Below are 23,932 nucleotides of genomic sequence, written 5' to 3' on the forward strand. Positions count from 1 at the left end.
ATTGAATCTTATTATCCAATCTGACAATCTCTGCCTTTTGATTTGATTGGTTATTTCATTCATCTTTAATGTGATTATTGATAGTTAGGTTTCCATCTGTCATTTTACTTTTTGTTAGCTGTGTGTCTCGTGTTTTTGTTTCTTTCTTTATTCTTTACTGCTTTCTTTGGATTATGTGCTTATTTTCTTATATAGCGTTTTCAATTTTTAAATAATTTTTTCACTTAAAAAAACGTTTCCTTAGTGATTGTACTAGAGCTTACCATATAAATCTTAGCTCACTGGAATCAGCCTCAGATTTATATTAATTTTATCCTAGTGAATTATATAAATGTTACTTCTATATAGTTCTATTTGTTTTCTCTGTTTTTTGTGATATTATTGTTACATATGTAAGATCTGTGTATGTTACAAACCCAACATGACATAATTATTACTTCAAATAATTGTGTCTTTTAAAGAAGCTGAGAGAAGAAAGGAGATACAGTATATGTTTGTAGATTTTGTTATATTGATCTTCTGATTTATCATTTATGAATCTCTTCTTTTGTTTCTGTGGATTCAGTAACCACTTGGAGTCATTTCCTTAGCTCAGTACAGCTTTGCTTCCACCCACCTTCTTTGTTATACTGAAGTGGTCCATATTGAAAAGCATGCATCATACTTTCCTCATTTGAGTGTAATTAGTACAAAATATATTCATACCTTCTTTTCTTCTTTTAAAATAATTGTAACGGTTTTATTGAAGTGTAATTTACACGCCATACGAGTCATTAATGTTAAGTGTCCAAGTCAATTATTTTTTATAAACTTAAAAAGTTGTGTAGACATCACTACAATTTAATTTTAGAACATTTCTATCAACCCAGAAGGATCCTACCTGCCTATTTGCAATCACTCCTCATTCTCATCTTGTTCTGTTCATACAGTTTTATATAACAGTTCTTCCTATGAAAATCCTTCTGAAAGAAATAATACAATAAATATTGATAATTATATAAAGGCTTATACTTTTATGTAAAATTTTTTCTTTTTAACTTTTTTTTAAGAGTCAGGGTCTCACTCTGTCACTCAGGGTGGAGTGCAGTGGCATGATCATGGCTCATTGTGGTCTCAAAATTCGGGGCTCAGTGATCCTTCCACCTCAGCCTCCTGAAGAGCTGGGACTACAGCTGTGTGACACCACACTCGGCTGATTTTTAATTTTTGGGTAGAGATGGGGTCTCTTTGTTGCCCAGGCTGATCTCAAACTCCTGGCCTCAAGTGATCCTCCCACCTTGGGCTCTCAAAGTGCTAAGATTACAGGTGTGAGCCATTGCGCATATCCGCCTTTATATATAAATTTAAAGACATAGAAATAACCTAATACTACAAATAAGGGAAGATAAGAAAATTATCTTTATTTAATGGATTTTATGTTTATATTACGTTACACACTTTTTTAAACCTAAAAGTGTTAGATTTAATTAATTATTATATAAACGTGTTTTCTTCCTACAAACCAAAATAGGGTATGGTATATATCATGGGCTCAGAAAAACTAAGACCAATGTTTTTCCAAATAAAAATAGATTTTATTAGATATCTTACATTTCCACAAAATGATTTTAAATCTTTTAAGAGAATATATTAAAACTTGTAAATTCCGGTGTAAGCAGTATGAACAAAATGAAAGCAAGAGTTTTGTTCTAGACAATGGGATATACAAATGTTTCAGCAGTGGTAAAATGCAGACACAGAAAGCTGATTTCAGCGTTTAACAACATACCTTATGTGTTTTAAATCAGTCACTGTTTTTTTAATGTAGATATGCTGAGTTCTTAAGCATTCTAGTGATAACACTACCATCCTCATTCAAAAAAATGTATTATCAGTGAAATACTTCAGACTACAGCATATACAAATTTTTAATTATTCATGTTGCTCTTGTCTTGGCACATGCCTAGTAGTTAATGGTTTGCATCCAGTTTTGTATTAGATAGTCTCTACACACTAGTCCAGAAGTAAAAACTGACATGTTTGGTCTGCAAAGTGTTAAAATGTTTGAATTAAATTTTAAAATATAGTGATTTTAGATAAAAATTCAGATTTCATGTTTCTCTTGAAAAATATGGAAGAACTAGCAACATTGAACAACTGACTTAGGGGCCACTTTTAGAAAGAACAAACATTCTCCAGTTTGAGGAAGTTCCCATCTGGCCCAGTTCATTTATGCATATCTGTGCGCCTCCCATAAGAACTTGAGTTTGGGACATTTGATTTAACCTTATTATAACATTAGAGTAAGAAAATTGGAGGCACATCAGCTAAATGATTTCCTCAGCATGAAAAAGATAATTAGTGGCAGAGTCAGGATTTTAAGATGATTTCACTATCGATACATTGAATATGGACTATAAATCAGAAGACTTAGAATTATGTGCTGGTCCCTTCTACATCTTAATTTCTGTAACATTCAATTTTCATAATTGTAAGTTGAAATTAATAGTAATACTGATACGTGATTATTGCAAAGGTTAAATATTATTTATCATTATTAGATTCATATCTGTAGAGCAATTTTAACCACGTATAACAATACCTTTCTTGTTACAGACGGCATATGTTTAGTTTTTATCTTTCATAGAAAGTAATAACATGTTTTAATGAACTTCTTTTCTGAGTTTAGTATGTATATTGTGATATTATTATTGAGTGTCATTGGTATTTCATAGGTTGATTTGCTTTTTAGTAAGGATAGGAATATTTTTGCATATTAACTTTTTATAGCCTAAAATGATGGTCATTTTTCTCTGTAAGTTATTCATGTGCCAGGCACTGTTTATTTACGTAAATACTTTTTAAAGTGTTAACAAGAAAAATTAAACTTATGCTATGATGTAGTCAAGTAAAATTCTATTTATATATAATATCAGGTTTGATATTTTTTTCTAATGAAATGATTTTGCCAGTAATGAAAAACTTTAAATTAGAAAATGAAGATCTGAGCATCTTTATTGCCATAATAAAACTTAGCTCTCACTGAATGAAAGTGACAATAGCAAAGTAAGAAACACCACTGAATAGTCCCTGACACGTGAAAGGTGCACAAATAGTTTATTATTGTAAATGTTTCTCTGTTTTAAAACTTTTGAGTTTAATTATTGCTTTTAAAGAGTGTTTACCTTAGTTTTATTTTTTCAGAGTACCTTCAAGTTTAAATCTGAGAGTGATATTCATTTGGCAGAACATCATAAACAGGTTTTATATGATGGAAAACTTGCAAGTAGCATTGCCTTTACATATAATGCTAAGGCCACTGATGCTCAACTCTGCCTGGAATCATCACCAAAAGAGAATGCATCAATTTTTGTGCATTCCCCACATGCTCTAATGCTTCAGGTGTGTGAATTGTGGCTTTGTTTTCATGTTCTTGTTAGAATTTGACAGTAACTTTATTTTATATGTCAAACATTGCTCATCTATAAATCTATGATTTTTTGTTTCTTTTTGGCTTTTGCAGATCTTTTAAGTGAAACTTTAAAGAATGTCTCTGTTTTCTGTAGCAACATACTCTACCCTGGCTTTGTCTCCTTAGTAGGAAATCTGCCATATCTATTGTATGTTATATAGCCTTTGAAATTAAATCAATTAGCTGAATACGTTAATTGTTAGATATAAAAACATACTTTGCTTTAAGAATGTATTACTAATATTCTCTAACAATAAAATTACTTGTCTTAAATCCATCAATAGTATTTCTGATTTTAAAATAACGTTTGATTTTAACTTCATATTTTTAGTGAAAAATGTCTCAACCTAAGATTTGAAATTTAAAAGTGATTAGCAAAGGTATTCACTTTTTTGTCTTATATGTATATAGCAATTATAATTGAAGGCTTAAAAATGTCCAACTATGTTATTTAATTCCCTTATAAAGGTACTTGGAACAAGGAAATAGTGATGAAAATCGTTCTATAGAAGTTTAATACACATTTTTGTTTTTGGACATAGGATGTGAAAGCAATAGTAACACATTCAATTCATAGTGCAATTCATTCAATTGGAGGGATTCAAGTGCTTTTTCCACTTTTTGCCCAATTGGATAATCGGCAGCTCAACGACAGTCAAGTAGAAACAACTGTCTGGTAAGTTTTCTTTGCATGTACAATTGCTGATATTTTATACACACTTAGACTATGCATGATATACTCGGTGCTGTATAAATGTATTATGGTATTTGGGTTCTGCCCTTAAAGTACTAATAAAAATTTTTTGGAACTAATGGAGATAGATATTTATACAATAAGTAAAGAAAACCCTGACATTTAGGTTGTTATATCATAAAGGAATGCCTTTCTTGATAATAAATAGAAAATTCTTACCAAAGATAGCATAGTGATTATAATATGTAGTTGAGGGGAAAATATTAATCCTGACCTTATCATTTGCATATACTCATGGATTGAATTGACCATGAAACCCTGTCAGGTTGAAGAAAATTACTAGGGTAAAGTTATTCAAAAGAATAATATTTATTAGCAATTACATAATTTATATCTTAAAAAGTGATACTATTTTATAATGCTTTTGTCATGGCATAAGTCTAGCATAATATTAATTGGCATCATCCCTTATTTATATATAGTTTATGTTTGAGGACTTAAATCTAACCAGTGGCAAATCCATGTTTATGTAAAAATTAAATCTCTTCTAATGAGTGTGATTTCATGTGCATTTTTATAGTTTCTCTTTTATTTAAAAAAAATCATGTGCCAGACTCTAATTTAATGTTATAGCTTAGAATTATACATAAAAGAATTTAAAAATGAATTGTAGTAGTTATTTTGACTATACACATTGCCCTGCTTGGGGATTTTAATGGGCAAGTTATATAGATAAGCATTAATTTTATTCCAAAAGTAACACTATAGTGCTTCATTAGTATATATACATATAGATGAGCTCCTTCATGGGTTATCTAATTTTGAATTGATGGTGAATCTAGAAGGTGTGGGAAAAATTTAAGGTACAATGAAATACTTTTTCTCATAATTATTATCTAAATTACCTATTAACGAAATTCCATTTTAGTATTTCTAATAATGTTATTTCTGTTTTGGGAACAACTTTATGTAAAGTATAAATCTAAATATAGATACGAGATTTGTACATTTATAACATTCACTTCCCATCTATGGGTCTTGCCTTCTTTTATATCAATATAGTGTAAAGGTTGGAGTTTTGAAAGTAAAAAGCTTTGAAGTGAAAAAGAATCCTGAGGTTATGTCCTACTGTGATACTGTTTTGCTTGTAGATCTTAAATAATCTAATTGGAAGGCAGCTCAGCTTAGTGGAAAAATCAAACTTTAAATTTCAGTCCTTTATTTAAATTCAAAATGTTTTGCTATTTATCATCTCAGTGAACTAGGGCACATTATGATCAGTAATTTAAAATCTAGTCAGTAATGTGAAAAGAAGTGGGAGATGAAGTAGCCGCTAGAAAAATCCATGTATAATTTAAATATTTCTTATGAAATAATATGAAATACATATATTATAAAATCTTACTGCTAAAACCATATGTAATAGGTTATCTGGTTCATTCATCCAAGATGCATGTTTATTTTTACCGTCTTTCTTCAAAACTCATTTAATTTTTATATTACATCTTGGTATTTAACTTGTATTTATTTCATCATGGAGATAAAAGATAGTGTGAGGAGTCAGCATACCTATTTTCATTTTGATTTTAGTTCTTTTATATCATTCATCCTAGTATCTCCCTATATCAACTAATTCCAACCTTTTCAGTGATGTCTATTATGTCTTTAGTTTGTTTGTTTATTTATTTATTTGAGATGTAGTCTTGCTCTGTTGCCCAGGCTGGACTGCAGTGGTGCGATCTCTTGGCTCACTGCAACCTCTGCTTCCCAGATTCAAGCAATTCTCTTGCCTCAGCCTCTCGAGTAGCTGGGATTACAGGCGCCTGCCACCATGCCCAGCTAATTTTTGTGTTTTTAGTAGACAGAGTTTCACCATGTTGGCCAGGCTGGTCTTGAACTCCTGACCTCAAGTGAGTCACCTGCCTTGGCCTCCCAAAGTGCTGGGATTACAGGCATGAGCCACTATGCCTGGCCCTGTTTATAGTTTGCCAATAGAAAACATAACAAGAAAGATACCACTCTCCTCTTTAAATATAATACATACTCAATTCCAGGCCACCCTGTGATTTAGTTGTGTGCTATTTTGAATTCTTATCTATTACTTTTTCATTAATTATTTCAGTATCCTAAATATCTGAGATTTGCTCTTTGGTACGGACAGTTGTGTGGATCAGTAATGCAGTCTTTTGTTATTTAATGTTTTATAGGGAACCATTATAGAAAACTATTTGCATTGGTGAAATAGTCTTTGATTTTGCAAGCTGTTAAGTGGGATTTCTCCCTCTATTTGAAAAACACAGATTCATGACTGTGCAGGGGTTATAGAATTTTATGTTTTATGGCTATATCATCAGTTCGTATAGATGATTGGGACCTTGAAAAAGGATTTATCATCTTATTGTTAGTCAATAATAAATTGTTCTAGATCAAGGATAATCAATTTGAAGTTTTTAACTCTTCCAGAAAAAATTTAATATACTCCTTTTTGGAAGTCTGATTGCATAGTAAAGAGATGACTGAAAGTTTCAATACTGTCTAATTTTTAATTGCTTTTTTGAGAAATGGAGCTAAGCTCACATATAAGTTACTTCTCTGCCCTCTGTGTTTCAAGCTGAAGCATTTTATCTTCCACATACTTTTCTCTGCTAAGTAGTGCCTTTTAATGAAAATTTTCAGTGTTTCTTAAGCCTTACCTCTGTTGGCACTACTACACTGTTTTTATCAACTTTGATGAGTTTTTACTTTATATAGGGAATTTAGAATTTTTAAAAATTATTGGCTGGGGATGGTGGCTTACGCCTGTAATCCCAACACTTTGGGAGGCTGAGACCGGTAGATTGCTTGAGTCCAGAATTTTAAGACCAGCCTGGACAACATGACAAAACTCCATCTCTACAAAAAAATAGAAAAAATTAGCCGGGCATGGTGGCATGTGCCTGTAGCCCCAGCTACTGGGGAGGCTGAGGTAGGACGATCACTTGAGCCCAGGAGGTGGAGGTTGCCATCAGCTGTGATCGCACTACTGCTCTTCAGCCTGGGTAACAGAGTGAGACTCTGTATCAAAAAACCACCCCGAATTATTGAAGCAATAATTTCATTTTCTAGAGTCTTCAAAGATGAATTTATTTTTGCTGGATAATTTTTGTGACTTTTTAAATTATGAAGGCCACTTCTTATAGTTATTATATATATGGACATTCAAGTCAGACAAACTTGGGTTCAAGTCTTGAATTTAGTATTTATTACTAGTGCAACTTTGTGTATGTGATTAATTTTTTGAGCATAACTCAAACTCTGAAGTAACATAGCTTTTGTATCTTGTGTCTAGAATGACTCAAGAAATTAAACAGAAACTTTATTTTCCTTTGAATTGGATGATTATGTAGACTGAGTACATATTATTCTTGTTGAGTACGTATTATTGAGTACATACATCTTATTGAATACATATTACTGAGTACATACATCTTATTGAGTACATATTCTTACGTTGAACTATTTTTTTAAGAACATGGGTAATTATGTAGGTGATACAAAATAAAACCTTCCTCATCGTGTGACCTAAGACAGCTTTGCTTTGAAAAAAATTTATGTTTTCTAGAACAAGGTATGAATTGAGTTTTGTATATCAAACAATTAAAAATACACCAAGAGATAGTTTCATTAGAGAGCAATGTGATATATTGCATAAGTGTTCTTTTGGTGGAAGACAAATTTAGACTCAAATCCCTGTCCTGTTTTATAGTGTCTCATGTTAGGTAATGGGATATTCATGGGTTTGTAGTAGTGGTACGTGGCATTTATTGAATACTTACTATGTGCTAGTCACTTTTTTTAAAAAAAAGTTTTATTGTGTATGTTTAAGGTATACAGCATGATGTTATGGGATACAAACAGATAGTAAAAAGGTTACTATAGTGAAGCAAATTAACGTCTGTCATCTCACATAGTTACCTATTTTTGGGGGGAGGGAAGCAGCTAAAACCTACTTATTATGAATCACATACAAAGTATAATTCTGTTACCTACAGTCCTCGTGTTGTGCATTAGATGTACTTGTTCATCCTACATATCTGGTACTTTATTTCCTCTAACCTGCATCTCCCCACTTCCAAGCCCTGCTGCCCTTTCCCCTGATGGCCACTGTTTTGTTTTTTATCTCTGTATATTTGAATTCTGTCAGTCATGCATTTTAATCTAATTATTTGCTGGTGAAGAAGAGAAAAATTGAGTGATTTGTTCAAGATCACAGAGACGTAAGTGGCAGGACCAGGGTCCTAGTCCTGAAAGCCTGACTCTAGAGCCCTTACTCTAAACCACTGTGGACCACTCTGAGAATCACTTTTGCCAGCTGTGGAATGATTTTAATAAGTGCCAACTTTATCTGATTGTAGTATGAATTAAAATAAGACATGCAAAGTATCTGTCATAGCGTCTGGTACATAGTTGGCACTTAATGAGTTCTCTTTTTACTTTTTTCCATGAGTACTAGTCTGTTGGTTAGATACAGCTTCTTAGTTATTAAAACTTATTTTTAATGTTATAAACTATGATAATTTTTATAAAGAAGAAATTTCAAGTGATAAATTATCTTAAGTATATGAATATTTTTCTGGGAAAAGCATTTTTTAAAATTACAATAAATACAGTTTGTTTGCTAAAATGATGGAACGTAAGATATAAAAGTGTTTAGAGAATCCTATAAAGCATTTATGGCAACAGTCCTATCATATGAACAGTCCTCTTGTAATGTGAATATTTATGACTCATTAGTTTGTTTAGTGAACTTATATCACAATTTATTTCTTAATATTATCTTGCTAATTAATCAGTTATTCCAGTAATTACCTTGAATTTTACAGCCACTTTAATAATTAAGCAACATCTTAATAATTAAATATTTCATTCTAATATTCTGATTAGTACTATTGTAATATGTAAAGCAACAGAATTATCTGGAAAATTTAAATATTTCAGTGTCTAACTGCCTTAGCCAGATTTCCTCATACACTTAAAAGTGACATGAAAATCCTTTATCTGACCATGTTTCCTGATTTTTAATTCAGAAAAAATGTCTGTTATATAGTGTTAAAATTTAATTACATATTCTTAATCCAACTTAGTCTGACTTAAAGATAATATGTAATTGCTTTTAATAGGGAAAAGAATTAAAATAAGTACGTGTTTATAATAATTGTTTCTCTTATGGAAGTGGTTGTTCTTCTATATAGAATATAATTAGTAATTTAGTTTCCAAAAGCATTTAAAATATTTTTATTAGTCTATCGTTTATGCAGTTATATTTAGTTTAGATTTTTCAGAAAGAATGTGCCACTGACATGTCTTAAGATTCATATTTCTTTGTTTGCCTTTAAAAATTGCTAAATTGGTACTGAAAACATTTTTGAAGTGATAAATAGACACAAAAAATGCATTTGATGTACTTACACTACTACTATTAGAGGAGAAAAATGAAGTAATTTGGTTAGTGAGATTTAAGCAGAGTAAAATGAAATATGTATTGAATTCACTATGCAAATTAATTTGTAAGTAGTAAAAAGTAAAATACATTAAATATTCTGTCTGAAACATTAGGAAACATTACATTTAATTTTCAAATAGATTTTTCTTCTTTTTAAATTTAGCAAAAGCCACTTTTAATACTACTTTATGTTGTTTAGTTCTCAGCACTTAATTTTTCTCTGTAAATTTTTCTTTGTCTTATTACAAGGTTTCTGCTTTATCTTTGACCCTTCACTACCTCTCTCTTGCTGTAGAAAAAAGGCACCTTTTTGGCAATAAGGTTAACTACAAATTATTCTTTGCAGAAATTCTGGTGACCATGGACACATCTTCAGTAAATTTGTTGCCTTAATTTTCTTCTAGTTTGCATTTCCACTTTCTGTTTTCTTTAATTTTTCACTCTTATTATCTTCTAACAGGAGTATTGTTATTTTACTCATGCCATAGATTTCATTTCTTTTAACTGTCTTACATTACCTTCCTTCATTTATTTTGATTTTATGACAGTCATGCATGCAGGTATAATGGTATCAGTTCTAAAATTAAAATGAATATTATTTGCCTTTATAAAGAATATTGCCACATGCCATAATTCATCCTCAGAAACCCAGAATACTTTTAACAGAATGTAGCTATAATGCTGATTGTCACAAGTGTTTAAACCCTCTTCTTTTTCCATCCAGGGGTGAGATGTGATGACCATAACACGTAATGAATGAAATTTTCAAGAAAAGATTTAGTAAAGCATACTAAAGAGATTCTAGTTAATTTAGTATTATAATTTTATTGGTTTTTATTTCTAATTCTACTCAAATTTTTAAGTTCACAGTCTTGTTACCTAGGCTGGTAACTTCCAGTGCTTTATCTCTAGCTTGCCTTCAATTTAGGCTTATACACATAAACCATTGGTGCCATATTTCCATGTGGAAAATATCTCAAACTTAACATGACTCACATAAAAATTCATAAACTTCTTCTCTACCCAATTTCTATTGCTTTTGATTTTCTAATGTTACTGAGGAACATTGTCTCCAGGTAGTCTCTTAAATTAGAACCCCAAGAGAACTCATCAGTTACTTTCCTCCCTTTGAATAATTAAAATATTAGCTGTTCCTATATTTGTCACATACAATCATGATAAGCTATTGCTATTATTCCTTAAATACCTCACAAAGCTACCCTTTCCTCTCCATCCATATTGCTACTGCCTTAGTTTAGATTCCCATTATTAATTACTTCAGCTAGTATATATCCAGTAATTGCTGTTGCCCTTTTCCAGTAATTTTCAATGGCTAGAAGAGTTATCTTTCTAAAATACAAATCTAATTATTTACATCTGTGGTCATTCATTGGTTTCCTGTTGCCTCAGAACAAAGTCAGCATCTGATTTGGTCATGCTTACTTCCCTCTTCTAGTCACATTTCTTGATAGTCTTTCCAAACCCAAATTCCTATATATAGCAATAAGGACAAAGAGTGGAAAATGCTAGCAGAGACATTCTAGACCATGTATTTATGAATAAAAGGTGCTACAAATAGGGACAGCCTCAGCAACAGTGTATGGTTGGGAACATGGTTTTCTGCAGTTCTTGGATTTATAATGTCAGTAAATTAGGGAGGGGATTTAACAGAATACCTCATTTCAGGTGTCTTGGAGTCTTACTACCTGCTAAATAAAGGGGAAGGTTTCTGTGCGCTTAAATCCAGCTTTCAGCTTCAGAACAGAGATGGAGTGTCTGCTGTCATGCAAGTGGACAATAAGAAGAACCATAGGCAATCTGTATACCAAATGACCAATTATTTGTTGGCCAATACCCTGGTTGTACAGATCTTGTTTAATAATCAGCACAGAGAAACCTATCACTATAGAACTTATATTATCCAGCATTTACTAATTATAGGTATGGTAACAAACAACCTCAAAATCTGGTAGCCTCGTAAAACAACAGAAGTTAATTGTTCATAATTGGTTGTGCTGTGTTCCCTGTGTCTTCTCATTCTGGGTCCTAGATTGAAAGATTAGCTGTGATATGGAATATGTTTTTCCTGTGTCAAAGAAGTGCAAGAATCTCAGTCAAACAGTATAATTGCTCTTGTAGCTTCTGGTCAAATGAGATGAATGTCATATTCAATCTACTAGCCAAAGAATGACCAACCAAGCCCAAATTTAGTGAGGGGATTTGGTTGCAAAATATATGTCCTGGAAGTGGGAGTGGAATGTAAGTCTTTTGGCCATAGGCAAGCATTTATAATCTTCTTATTGAGATGGAAAAGTCAATAATTGGGAATAATAATACAATCTCCCATGGGACTTATGAAAAAGTATTATGGTGCACAGGAAGGAAACCGATATCCTGAAGACTTGAGGCAAGCAGACTTATAAAACTTTGGGAGGCCGAGGTGGGCAGATCACGAGGTCAAGAGATCGAGAGCATCCTGGCCAACATGGTGAAACCCCCTCTCTACTAAAAATGTAAAAATTAGCCAGGTGTGGTGGCACATGCCTGTAGTCCTAGCTACTCGGAAGGCTGAGGCAGGAGGATTGTTTTAACCCGGGAAGCGGAGGTTGCAGTGAGCCGAGATCGCACTACTGCACTCCAGCCTGGTGACAGAGCGAGATTCTGTCTTCAAAACAAAACAAAACAAAACAAACAAACAAACAAAAAAACCTACTAGTAGGAATTTAGAAGAAAATTTTGGTAAAAATTAGGGTGCAAAATGATCCTGTATGAAATAGCAGAATACCATAAGACTGACATCAAGACAATACTATCAGAATTTAGAGATGATGGCCAAAGTCTATATTTTTGCCAGGCATTGTAGAATATTCTGTTACAAAATCAGGTGTGGGAAACAATAAAGAATGTTTTTCTAATTCCTTCTGATAACTTCTCATTGAATTAAAAACAGTATATGTGCCTTCTTTTGGATTTACTGGAGAAAGTAAAAATTAAAAATGTAATGGTTACAAAAATACAGAAAACAAGAGAATGGGAATAGAACCATAAAACAACTGTTAATATAAAGTAACAGGTTATATAACCTGGAGATACCATTAACTGTTAAAAGATAGAAACATACATATTCATTCAATAAACCAGAATCCAACAATGTAAGCTTTAAAGAGAAAGTATTTTATTTAAAACTCAGTGGTAAAGAATATAGGTCTCAAGTTTTGGTCTGCTGTAGTCTGGCAATTTTTTTCTTAGTATACTACTAATAAATGTGTGGATAGTATACTAATAAAAATGTGGCTATTTTGTCCCATATAGAATGCATGGATGGTATCTTTTTACCTAAGAAAGCACATATTCCTCATTTGCTGGTTAGAATAAAATCATTTATTAAGCTACATAGAAATAATAGAAAATAGTCCATCATGTTTGTTATATTTTATCTAGAAAGTAGGTTAGGTCCCTCACTATTAACCTATTCCAAAACTTTCCCTAAAATTTTACTTCTCTCATGGGATGGGAGCCCTTTTGCAACTATTTATTTTCACTTAATTCATGGTCATTTTATACGTTTTCTACAGGAAGAGTCAAGACATACTGCATGGCTTGAATGATAAATTTTCTATAGTATGGGTACCCATACTAAAGAAATAGTAGTAGTAGATCATTATAATAGTAATATTACCCATTTCTAAACTATGGGTACAGATGCTTGTTTCTTTCTCCACTGTGTAGTTTTTAGAACAACACAATTCTCCCTTTTCAATCGTTGCCTGATGCTGAGATGGCACCTTCAAATTATTTTCTCAAGAGAGTGTAGGGGTCAGGTACCATATAAAATTTTAAAAATTGTTTAGTTCCATATCTAGAACATGCAGGTAACTTTTGTCCCTCCTAGTACAACTGTCATACATATTATTTCAATTGATATCATTGAGGATCTCTCCTTTGGTGGCCTATGGGTGCCTATTAATAGATCCAGCATTTAGAAACATGGAAGTCCTTTGCAGGATCATTTTGACGTAACTTTATTGAGGATAGTAGTCAGGGACTCGAGTGGGATCTTACTTATCTGATAGAAAAAGAAGGTTGATATCTCCTCTGACAAAGAGGTTATGAGCAAAACCTCTGCCTTTAATTATGTAATTTCTAGATATTCTTTATCAGGAAGTCCAAGCTGAAATTGGAGGGCAGGTCACGATAAGGCTCGGTTGGAAGAAGAAAATATTTTTGTCAGGGAGAGGAGGGCATATATTGTCCTTTGGGGTGGTAAAGCTGACTCAGCAGTTTGGGTATTTGGCATGTACCCCTTGTAACTCAGCCAAGTACACTAGGTAGCACATCCTTAAGATAGTTGAAGACCAGACTTAAATAGGTTTAGGAACATAAGGAGTTCTAGTAGATGAGTACTATTAGGAAGCACAGGGTAAAAAGTTTACACTAATTGGTTCCTGTGAAATGAATGTGGAAGTCAGGTATGAGACACATACATTTATTTGCTGCCAAATATTTTTATAGTTGGAAATGGGATACAGGACTTGGTACCTTTGGTATCTTATGCAGTAGTGAATAGGACCAGGTATGATCCCTTCCAGCAAGTCTTGGTGGAACTTTAATGAGGATACAATGTCAGACCAAAGATGCTGGCATTCATCATCCCAAGTTTATCAGTAGGGCTTTTTATACCTCTAAAAAGTTTGCCTTAACACAATTACTTTATGATTTAAAACATCGAATGAAATATGTATACATAAATGTTTTGTAGTATGGCTTGCTGCTGGAAGGCCTAGAGGGAAGTTTCACGTGCCTCGCCCTCAGTAATTCACGGAGGAGTAGCAGGATTCCTATTTTTCTGGTGGCTGTATATCTCATCAGGGTTACGAGTATCTGCCTATTAGAGCCTAATTTTTGTACAAAGCCTAGCTATTATTTTTGAATTCTATCTTGGCATTTTCTGTGGTATTTGTGGTGAAAATATTGTTGAAGTTGATCTCCTTGAGACAATTCCTTTGCAATGTCTTTATTAATGGGCAAGGTACTCTGAATCTGGGTGTTAAATATTATATGACAGCTTTTGTTAATGGATTTATTTAACTATCTTCATAAAATACATATATTATTTTTTGAACTTTTTTTCATAGAAACAAATTCAATCTAAATATTTATTAATAACTCTCAAGATGGACAAGCTTTTTTTTTTTTAAATGCTTACCTCCATTTTGCAAGTAGCAAATATGGCAGGAATGATAGTATGTGTGAGGCATTTGAGAAAACAATTTGGAGGATATTAACAATGTTTGTTTGCATAACTTTTTTTATTTTTTACTTTTTGTGCCAATTCACGTGCAAAGAACAGGAGAAGATTTTTTTATATCATCTAACAACAATTTGTGGAGTATAAAATAGTGAATCTTGTTTTTAAGCATATTTTTTTCTTTTCTTCAAAATTTATTTTGTTGATAAAAACACTTTGCCAGATTTATAGGTGTATGTGAATATTCGTTACATTCATAGAATGTGTAATGGCCAAGTCAGGGTATTTGGTCATTACCATCACCTTGAGTATTTATCATTTCCGTTTTGGTAACATTTTAAGCCCTCTCTTCCAGCTACTTTGAAATGTACACTACATTGTTGCAAAGTATAGTCACTCTACACTGCTATTAAACATGAAAACTTTTACCAACTATCTAACTGTACGTTTGTACCCACTAACCAACCTTTGTTTATTCTCCCTCCCACCCACATACCCTTCCCATACTTTGTATCTGTCTTTCTACTCTCTACCTCCATGTGATCAATTCTTTTAGCTCCCACATATGAGTGAGAATGTGTGGTATCTTTCTGTTCCTGACTTATTTCACTTAACATCATGACCTCCACCTCCATCTGTGTTTCTGAAAATGACATGAGTTCGTTTCTTTTCATGGCTGAATAGTACTCTGTTGTGCATATATGCCAAATTTTCTTTAGCCATTTGCCTGTTGATGGAAACTTAGGTTGATTTCATAGCTTTGCTTTTGTGAATAGTGCTGTGATAAACATGTAAGTGCATGTATCACTTTGATATACAGATTTCCTTTCCTTTGGATAAATACCCAGTAGCAGGATTGCTGGGTTTAATGGTAGTTCTATTTTAACTCTTTGAAACATCTCCAAACTCTTTTCCATAGTGATTGTATTAATTCATAGTGTGCAAAAGTTCCCTTTTCTTCACATCCTCACCAGCATCTGTTATTTTTTGTTCTATTTATAATAGCCATTCTAACTGGGGTAAGTCGATGCCTCATTGTGGTTTAGATTTGCATTCCTCTTATGCTTCGTCATGTTGAATAATTTTGCATACACCTGTTGACAATTTCTGTGTCTTCTTTTGAGAGATGTATATTCATGTCCTTACCCCACTTTTTAAGGGGGTTTTTTTTTTATTGTTGTGTTGTTTGAGTTCCTTGTATATGCTGGATATTAGTCCCTTGTAGGATGAATAGTTAGCAGGTATTTTCTCCTGTTCAGCAAATTGTCTCTTCACTCTTTTGATTGTTTTCTTTGCTGCGTAGAAGCTTTTTAGTTTTATATGGTCTCATTTGTCTATTCTTGTTATAGTTGTCTGTACTTTTGAGGTCTTAACCATTAAATATTTGTGCTGAAACAATAACCTACTAGGAAAAAGTATAGGGAAAATACTTCAAGATATTGATCTAGGAAGAGATTTCATGCCTAAAACTATATTTAAAAATTAAAATATTTATATTAAAAATATTTCCCTTAAAGTTGGTACCTTATCTTATGTAAGGAAATTTTAGAGTACACTCTGGAGAAGTCCAGTCAGCACAAAATTGAAAGGATGAATTTGGAAGTGGTAGGGACTACAGCTTTGGCTGAAACATGAGCCACTATTAACATCATCATACAGCTTTTGGTCAGCAATGAATTTTATAATAGTTACGGCAGAAGGAAGTTGTAAATGATGTAAGTCATAAAGTAGCATTAAAATAATATGCTAGGGAGATTTTTTTCAATAGTGGGCAAGGAATTCTTATTATATGATTGTGTAAAATCATGAACAGCTTCAGAACCATAAAAGAAGTCATGGCATCTATCAACATTACAGCCCAAAAGTCGACATTTATGAAAGGAACGGATATATGCTCTAGAGAGAGAATCAGCTTTACACAATTTTAGACACATGGACAGAATATTCAGAAGCAAAATAAAACTTTTTGTTACCTGATATAGGAACAAATGGTATAGCCAGAGAATCTTGTAGACTATAATTGATTTACATTAGAGGTAAGGTGAAGATTTTGAAGTAGGTTTGTTAAATGATGTTGGTTTTCATCAAGTGGTCAAGTTTTCTATAGCTGGAGTTTGGAATAAAGGGGTTGGTATGGGGCACCAGTAGTAATGTCACACAGGGAGGAAGAAGAGTTTTTATCTTCCAGGCATTAGAAAGGTGCAGTATTTTGGTACTTTGGATAGGTACTGAGGTATCACCTACCATAGTTAATGTCAGACAGGAATCTATTATGGAGGCTGAAAAATCTTCCAATATTATTGCAGCCATAAACTGAATGCAATCTATGAGGCAAGCAAGCTGCTATGAGATTAAGGAGAAAACTGTAGTAAGCAATTGGATATTGTTTGTCCTTTTGAATCTCCATTAATGTACCCTAAATAATTCCATACTTCAAAAGAAAGGTAACAGGTTTAATATCATTAGGAAAACTCAATATAGGGACTTTGGACAGATGTTGTTTAAGAAAGTGATAAGTCCTTTCAGTTTTCTGGTTCTGTGATGACAGCCTGCCAGTTTTTATGGTCGTTGAGCTATTGTAATATAATCCAGCTTCCATAGTTAGCCATAGCCATATGGATTTGTCAAACTGTATGGTCTGGGGGCATCCCAGATAGCTTCTTTTTTAGGAAAATGCAAGGTGGTGTTTTTAGTAGAACTTAGTAAAATTTTGGCTTTTCCAGTATAGTTCAGGTCAAGTTTACTGGAGTACTTGATAAGAAAGATAAATAAAAATTAGATATTAGGCTGGTAGGGACTCTGAAATACATAGCAGTATACAAGCTTTTTTTTTTTTTTTTTTTTTTTTTTAAATCTGGTTGTATTGGTCAATGTAGGTTATATGATATCAAATTAGCCATGAAATCTTAGTGGCTTTATACAGTGAAGGTTTATGTAGCGTTCCTGTGATCAAATATAGTTTCGTCAGCAATCTAAGGTTTTGGGTTTCACCATCATATTTCAGAGTAGCCAGTATTCATCATAGGAGGCGAGGAGTGGGACTAGAGAATTATGCTAGGTTTTTTATTGTTGTAACCCACAAGAGATTTCTGATAACATGTAGTTGATTTAATCACATAATTAACTATAATGGGGTTAGGAAATGTTTCTGTATACACAAGAAGTAGGCATATGACATAGGAATTATTAATAACAAACATCGTCTCTAGCATACTTGGTTTCTTAGCTGGTAAAATTAGTGGGTTGCAATGGTTCTTGGTTAGAATTACAGGTTTTTGGTGTGAAAGGATTTGACGACTGTTAGAGATGTGATGACATAGCAGTATTAAAGCTGACTTTAACCGATGCGATGCTGTATGCCAATATCTGGGCATATTGAATAAGTTTGTCCAGTTAGTATGTTGAGATCTAAATGTGGGGACTCAGAAGGATTTTTTGAGTCATCTTAGCTTAGAGTTTCATTTAAGTCAGTCAGAAAACAAAAAATTCAGTTCCAATTCTGGTTAAGGTGGAGTGAGCACACCCTACCCTGTTTCTCCTACTCAATGCAAGAATAACACCTTACATGGGCAGAATTCATGCAGCCACTATTTCAGAGCTCTGAAAAGTGAATAATAGCAGGTAGAGTGAGGAATAAGAGCAGAATTCACAATGCCTTTGAACTGGAAGTGAGTTCACTATACTTTTTGCCCCTTCATTTTTCCCCAACATGAATTAAATTGAAAACCTGAAATTGTGCACCAGGGTGTAGTGAGAGACAACTCTGGGAGAAATCCTCTAGTTCTAGTACAGAGTGCCTGGTTAATTTATCTTTTCTTCACCTTGTTCTGTCATGACCCAGCCCTCATGTAGTCTTATCACCAATGGAAGCCTATAGAAGCCAAAACTCTGAGGGAGGCTTTTCTTTGATCAGTAGAGCTTGAGTCCTAATAGGGTGGGACAAACACCCTTTTCTTTTTAATCTCTCTGCTTTTCTGCCAGTGGCCCTGGGTGTGAACAGGCTTGTAGAAGTACATTGCAGAGCAGAGAAACTAAAGCCCCAGTGTTTTGACAGGAGAACTGAAAAGCAGAGCCCCAGAACTGAGAATTTCTATCAGAGATATCATGGAAAGGGAAGAACATGAGAAAGTAACCTTATAAAAGTCTTTAATGAAATGCAGCCCTGAGTTGTGCGTACATGGATCTAATCCAAATTAGAAGTTGTAGCTGCTACAATAAGGTAAGAAAAAGAAAGTCATACAGATTTTAAAGGAAAAAATAGAATTATCTGCTTTCACAGAAGACATGATTGTCTTTGTAAAAATTCTCAAGAACATGACTTACACATAAATTCTAGCACTAGTAAGCCATGTTTAGCACACTAGTGTCACAAGACACATGGTTCTCATACAAAAATGACTTATATTTCTTTATATTAACAGTGTACAATGTGAAACCACATTTAAAAATACCATTAACTGTAGCCTCAAAAATTTTAAATACCGAGATACAAATTTCATGAAACGTGTATAGGATGTGTGTGCTGAAAACTACAAATTGCTGATGACAGCAATCAAAGATCTAAATAAGTTTAGGGCTATGTCATATTCATGGACTCAGTATATAAAGATGTCATTAAATTGGTAGATACATGTAACACAGTAACAGTTAAAATCCCAGGTGAATATGTTCATTAATATAGACAAGATGAGTCTAAAATTTATGTTGAATGACAGAGCAACTGGAATAGTTAAAACAGTTTTGGAAAAGAATAAAGTTGGAAGAATTATACTTACCTGACTTTAAGACTGACTTTTAAGCTGTAATAATGAAGACAGTGTGGTATTAGCAAACACATAAATCAGTGGAACAGAATAGAGTCCAGAAATAGTCCCACATATATATGGACAATTAATTTTTGGCAAAGGTGCAAAAGTAGTCTAATGGAGGAAGGATAATCTTATGCCAGACAAATGAGCCTTGACCTAAACCTCACAATTTATATGAAACTTAACTCAAAAAACTAAGTCTAAATATAAAACATGAAACTATAAAACTTTTATGGGAAACATATGAGGAAATTTATGGGACTTAGGGTAGGCAAAGCTTTCTTAGTTGTGATGACAAAAGCATAATTCACTTAAAAAAAGGATACATTTCATTTTGACTTTGTCTAAGTTGAAAACTTTTGCTATGCTAAAGATGCAATGAAAATACACGGTACAGGCTGGAGGAAGATAACAGCAAATTGCTTATTTGACAAAGGATTTATGTCAAGAATAAATAAAGGACTTTCAATCCTTAACAGTAAGACTACAATTCAGTTTTTAAAAGTGGACAAAAGAATAGACACTTTACCAAAGAGAATATAAGGATGTGAAAATAGTTCATGAAAAGATGTTCAACATCATTAACCAACAGAGAAATGTAAATTAAAACTATGAGATACCATTATATACCTAGTAGAATAAAAAATAGCTATTGAGCTAAATACTGGTGAAGGTGTGCAAAACAACTAGAACCTATTACTGATGAGATTGCCAAATGGGTCAGCCAGTCTGAAATATAGTTTGGCAGTTTATTATAAAGTTAAACTTACACTTATTGTATAGTTTAGCCTTTCTACTCCTGGGCATTTATTTATGAGAAATGAATGAAAATCATGTTCACATAAAAGCCTTTATGTGAATGTTTATAGTAGCCTTATTCACAATTGCTATTCCACAACCCAAATGCCTTTACAAATGAATGGGTATACAAACTGTGGAACATCCATTAATACAATGGAATACTACTCATCAACTAAAAAGAATGGACTCGATATATGTACTTACTTGGATGCCTCTCAGAGACAATATGCTGAGCTTACAAAGGGAGACTCAGAAGGTTACAGACTGTGTGATTCCATCTATGTCACATTCTTGAAAAGTAAAAATATATAGTGATAGAGAAAAGGGATAAGTACTAGAGCTTATGGGTATTGAGAAGGTGCGGCTATAAAGCTGAAAAGTGATAGCACAAGTGAATTTTTTGGTGTGATGGAACTGGGCTATATTTTGATTGTGGTGGTAGTTATACAAATCTATGTATTTATTTAACATTCTCAAAATGGTACACACAAAAAAAAATAAGAGAGAGAGAAAGAAATTTCATTGTATGACAATTTAAAAAATAAAATTAACTATTAAAAGAATAGAAAATTCCTGGCCTGTGTAAAGCCTAAGTATTAAAGAATTGTTTCAACTTTGTGTAGTCAGCTGTTTATCTTTATTTTCTTGCATTTGCAAATTCCAGCACTTCTAGTGTATGTTAATCCTGTTTCTGTTAAATAGGCTGGGGCTTAGGTGAAAGTGGAGCCAGCACCAAGATAAAGGTCTGGGCATTTGGCTTTCCTGCTGTGGCATGTTTTGACCTTGAAGGGCATTAGAGTATGCATAAATAGTTAAGATCATCTGTGTGTAATTATGACCTGTTTCTAATTTTTCTTTCCAATTTAGAACTTAAGTTCTCCTTAGGGGTTAGGAAGTTACATTATTAAATTTCTAAAGCATTCATCTATCCGTATTTACTATAGTGGTGGCTGTCATTTGTAAAATGCCCAGGACATTTTCATAAAGGGACTATGACATTTAGTGCACTGTAAGGGGCGGCATGTTAGTTGGGGTTAAACTGCAGTACTATTAGACTGTGAAAGTTATTTCTTTTACCTTTGAATGCTTTTAGTAAATATATGAAAGGAGCTTATAATAAAAAGGCGTTCTGCTCTCAAACTATATAAATTTTGTTACATACTGTATACTAATATATAGTAATATAAGAGATTTAGAATGAATTTTTTTACATATGAAAATTTAAACATTTTGTTTTCTTCAGAACATAAATTGACATGTTTCAAGCACTTTTTTATACTTTTTTAAAACTATATTTGTCAGAAATAAGATACGGTATACAACATAAAATTAAAAATCTCTGACAAGACAAAGGAAGACATGAGTAATAACCTAACTTTTAATAGAGCCTCAAAGGAATGCTCTTAAATATCCATGACAGTGGTAGCAATTCAACTTATAAGGCTGCCTTGCCTTTTTATCAGGATGAAGGAAAAGGTAGAAATTACTGAGAAGAGATTTCACGGCTAGGGGCAGACTTAGTGATTTCATGTACTATCTTATGTATCCATCTGTCCTTGTATTTTACTGTGTTGCATTTCACAGTTTTCCTTATTTCATCCTGCATTCACTGCCTGTGTAGGCATTGGTCTTCTCTGAGATCACATCTTCATGAGGGCGTTGTCTAAAAGTGACTGCTAAATGTACCTGGAGTTAGAAACATATGGGTTTGCCCCTTCTAATGTTGAACTATGAAGGAAATTAACTCTTACAACTTACTGTGAGTTTTTTTTGTGTCACCGAAAATTATCTTGGAGGCGAAATTGTCTTGGATGTGGACTTGAATTGATTAACATACAGTGAAATCAATTATTTCTGCTGTGATCACTCTCATTTAGGAGGCGTTATGTAGTGAGAGAAATACTATAGAAATATAATATTAAATATTTTACATAATTGTCATCATCTTTTAAAATATTTCACTGTAATTCAGTCCTAAAGTCGGCTTAAAAGATGAAACCTTTTGAAAATGTCCGAAGATTTTTTCCCCCTTATTGATACTGTAAATCTGATTTGGGACTTAATCTACTTAATCAATTACTTTGCAACATTCTTTTATAAGGGGAGGACGTATTAGATTTTAGGGGGAATCTTTACTTTTTATGGAAGGTATTTCCAGTCTTCTTAATAAAAAGATGGTTATTTAAAAAGCCAATCTACTTGTGGTACTTAGTTTTTTCAGTAAAGACCAAATTGAATAGCCAGTTTATGTCTTCAGAGAGCTACCTTTGAAAAGAACTTAGGTTTATATATTCACTTTTAATCATTTTAGTTATGAATTAGGTGTATCTTTATGATATATTGAATTCTAAATAATATAAGTACCTGAAATATAATAAAACTTTATGGATCACATTACATGAGTTATCTACATTAGTTATTAAAAAAGTTAAATACAAATTGAAATGGATAAAGTTATAGTAAAATAAGTCAAAATTCATATTTAAATTTTAATGAAATAGAAATATATATTTTTTTATTATAAACAAATTAGTTATGTTTATACATAGTTAATAAATATTCTCAGGTATTTGTGGGCCAAGACTGTTGTTGTATTCTTTATCAATAAAGGCCAAAAAGCTCTGGAGAAATAATAAATATGCCAATTTATAAGAGGTATTATTATACTATTTCTTTCATTTTTTCCCATGGTCTAGCCCTTTAGAATCTGATACTTGAAATAAATATTATTTTCTAACTTAAATGAAGCTTATTAAGAATTACAAGATGGTAATTATTTTTAAGAAAAAGCACCCACTAGGTTATTAGCATCATTTTCCTCAAAAAGATACAGGATTACAAACTCATATCCATTCCTGAAGTAGAATTGCTGCTTATAGAACATGTGTTATGGTACTGTCTGTTGAAAAGTTTAGCAATTATATATCATGACATAATAATCAGCATACTTTTGGTCTGTGAAGTAAAATACTCCTCTGAAAATCTGTTCCCAGGTATTGCTATACTTTTCAAGAGAATGTTCTATGTTGTATTAGTTCTGGCTGACTCAGATACTTGCTTTTTGGTTTATCCTATAGTATATATTTAGATCCTCTACAGATGAACTGATGTGTTCTAGACAGGAAGTGGTATGTAGGAGATATAGGAATGGGCTGAAGTATCCTTTATATTTGCCTTTGTATCTAGGGGAGTTGGAAATAGGCAAGAATGGAGAGAAATTTTGTATGGCAGTACACAGAATTTTGCAAGTTTATTGTGAGCCCTGCAACAATCCGATGCATTTTAGTTACTGGTAAGTTTGTTAAATTATGTTTGAAATTGTACCTCTTCGAAGATGGCCATCTATTTACTATTACGTCCACCATGTCAATTATACCTTATTATAACGATTTTTTTTTTTTTTTTTTTTTTTAAAGATGTGGTATTGCTATTGCATTGGGTTTTAGGT

The 23,932-nt window shown here is 32.7% G+C and overlaps 1 protein-coding gene across 1 annotated transcript in view; it reads left to right on the forward strand.

Annotated features, from left to right (window-relative positions):
- The window catches only part of NBEA (neurobeachin), a gene marked incomplete at its 3' end in the record, with an annotated part of 753,742 nt that overhangs the window by 149,671 nt on the left and 580,139 nt on the right, over window positions 1-23,932 (forward strand). Inside the window, exons 9-10 of the mRNA XM_011969865.1 lie at window positions 3,184-3,381; window positions 3,994-4,127. Coding sequence (XP_011825255.1) covers window positions 3,184-3,381; window positions 3,994-4,127 — 332 coding nt within the window. The remainder of the gene's footprint in view (window positions 1-3,183; window positions 3,382-3,993; window positions 4,128-23,932) is intronic.

This window comes from Mandrillus leucophaeus, unplaced genomic scaffold (assembly GCF_000951045.1).
Source record: "Mandrillus leucophaeus isolate KB7577 unplaced genomic scaffold, Mleu.le_1.0 Scaffold916, whole genome shotgun sequence".
NCBI lineage: Eukaryota > Metazoa > Chordata > Mammalia > Primates > Cercopithecidae > Mandrillus > Mandrillus leucophaeus.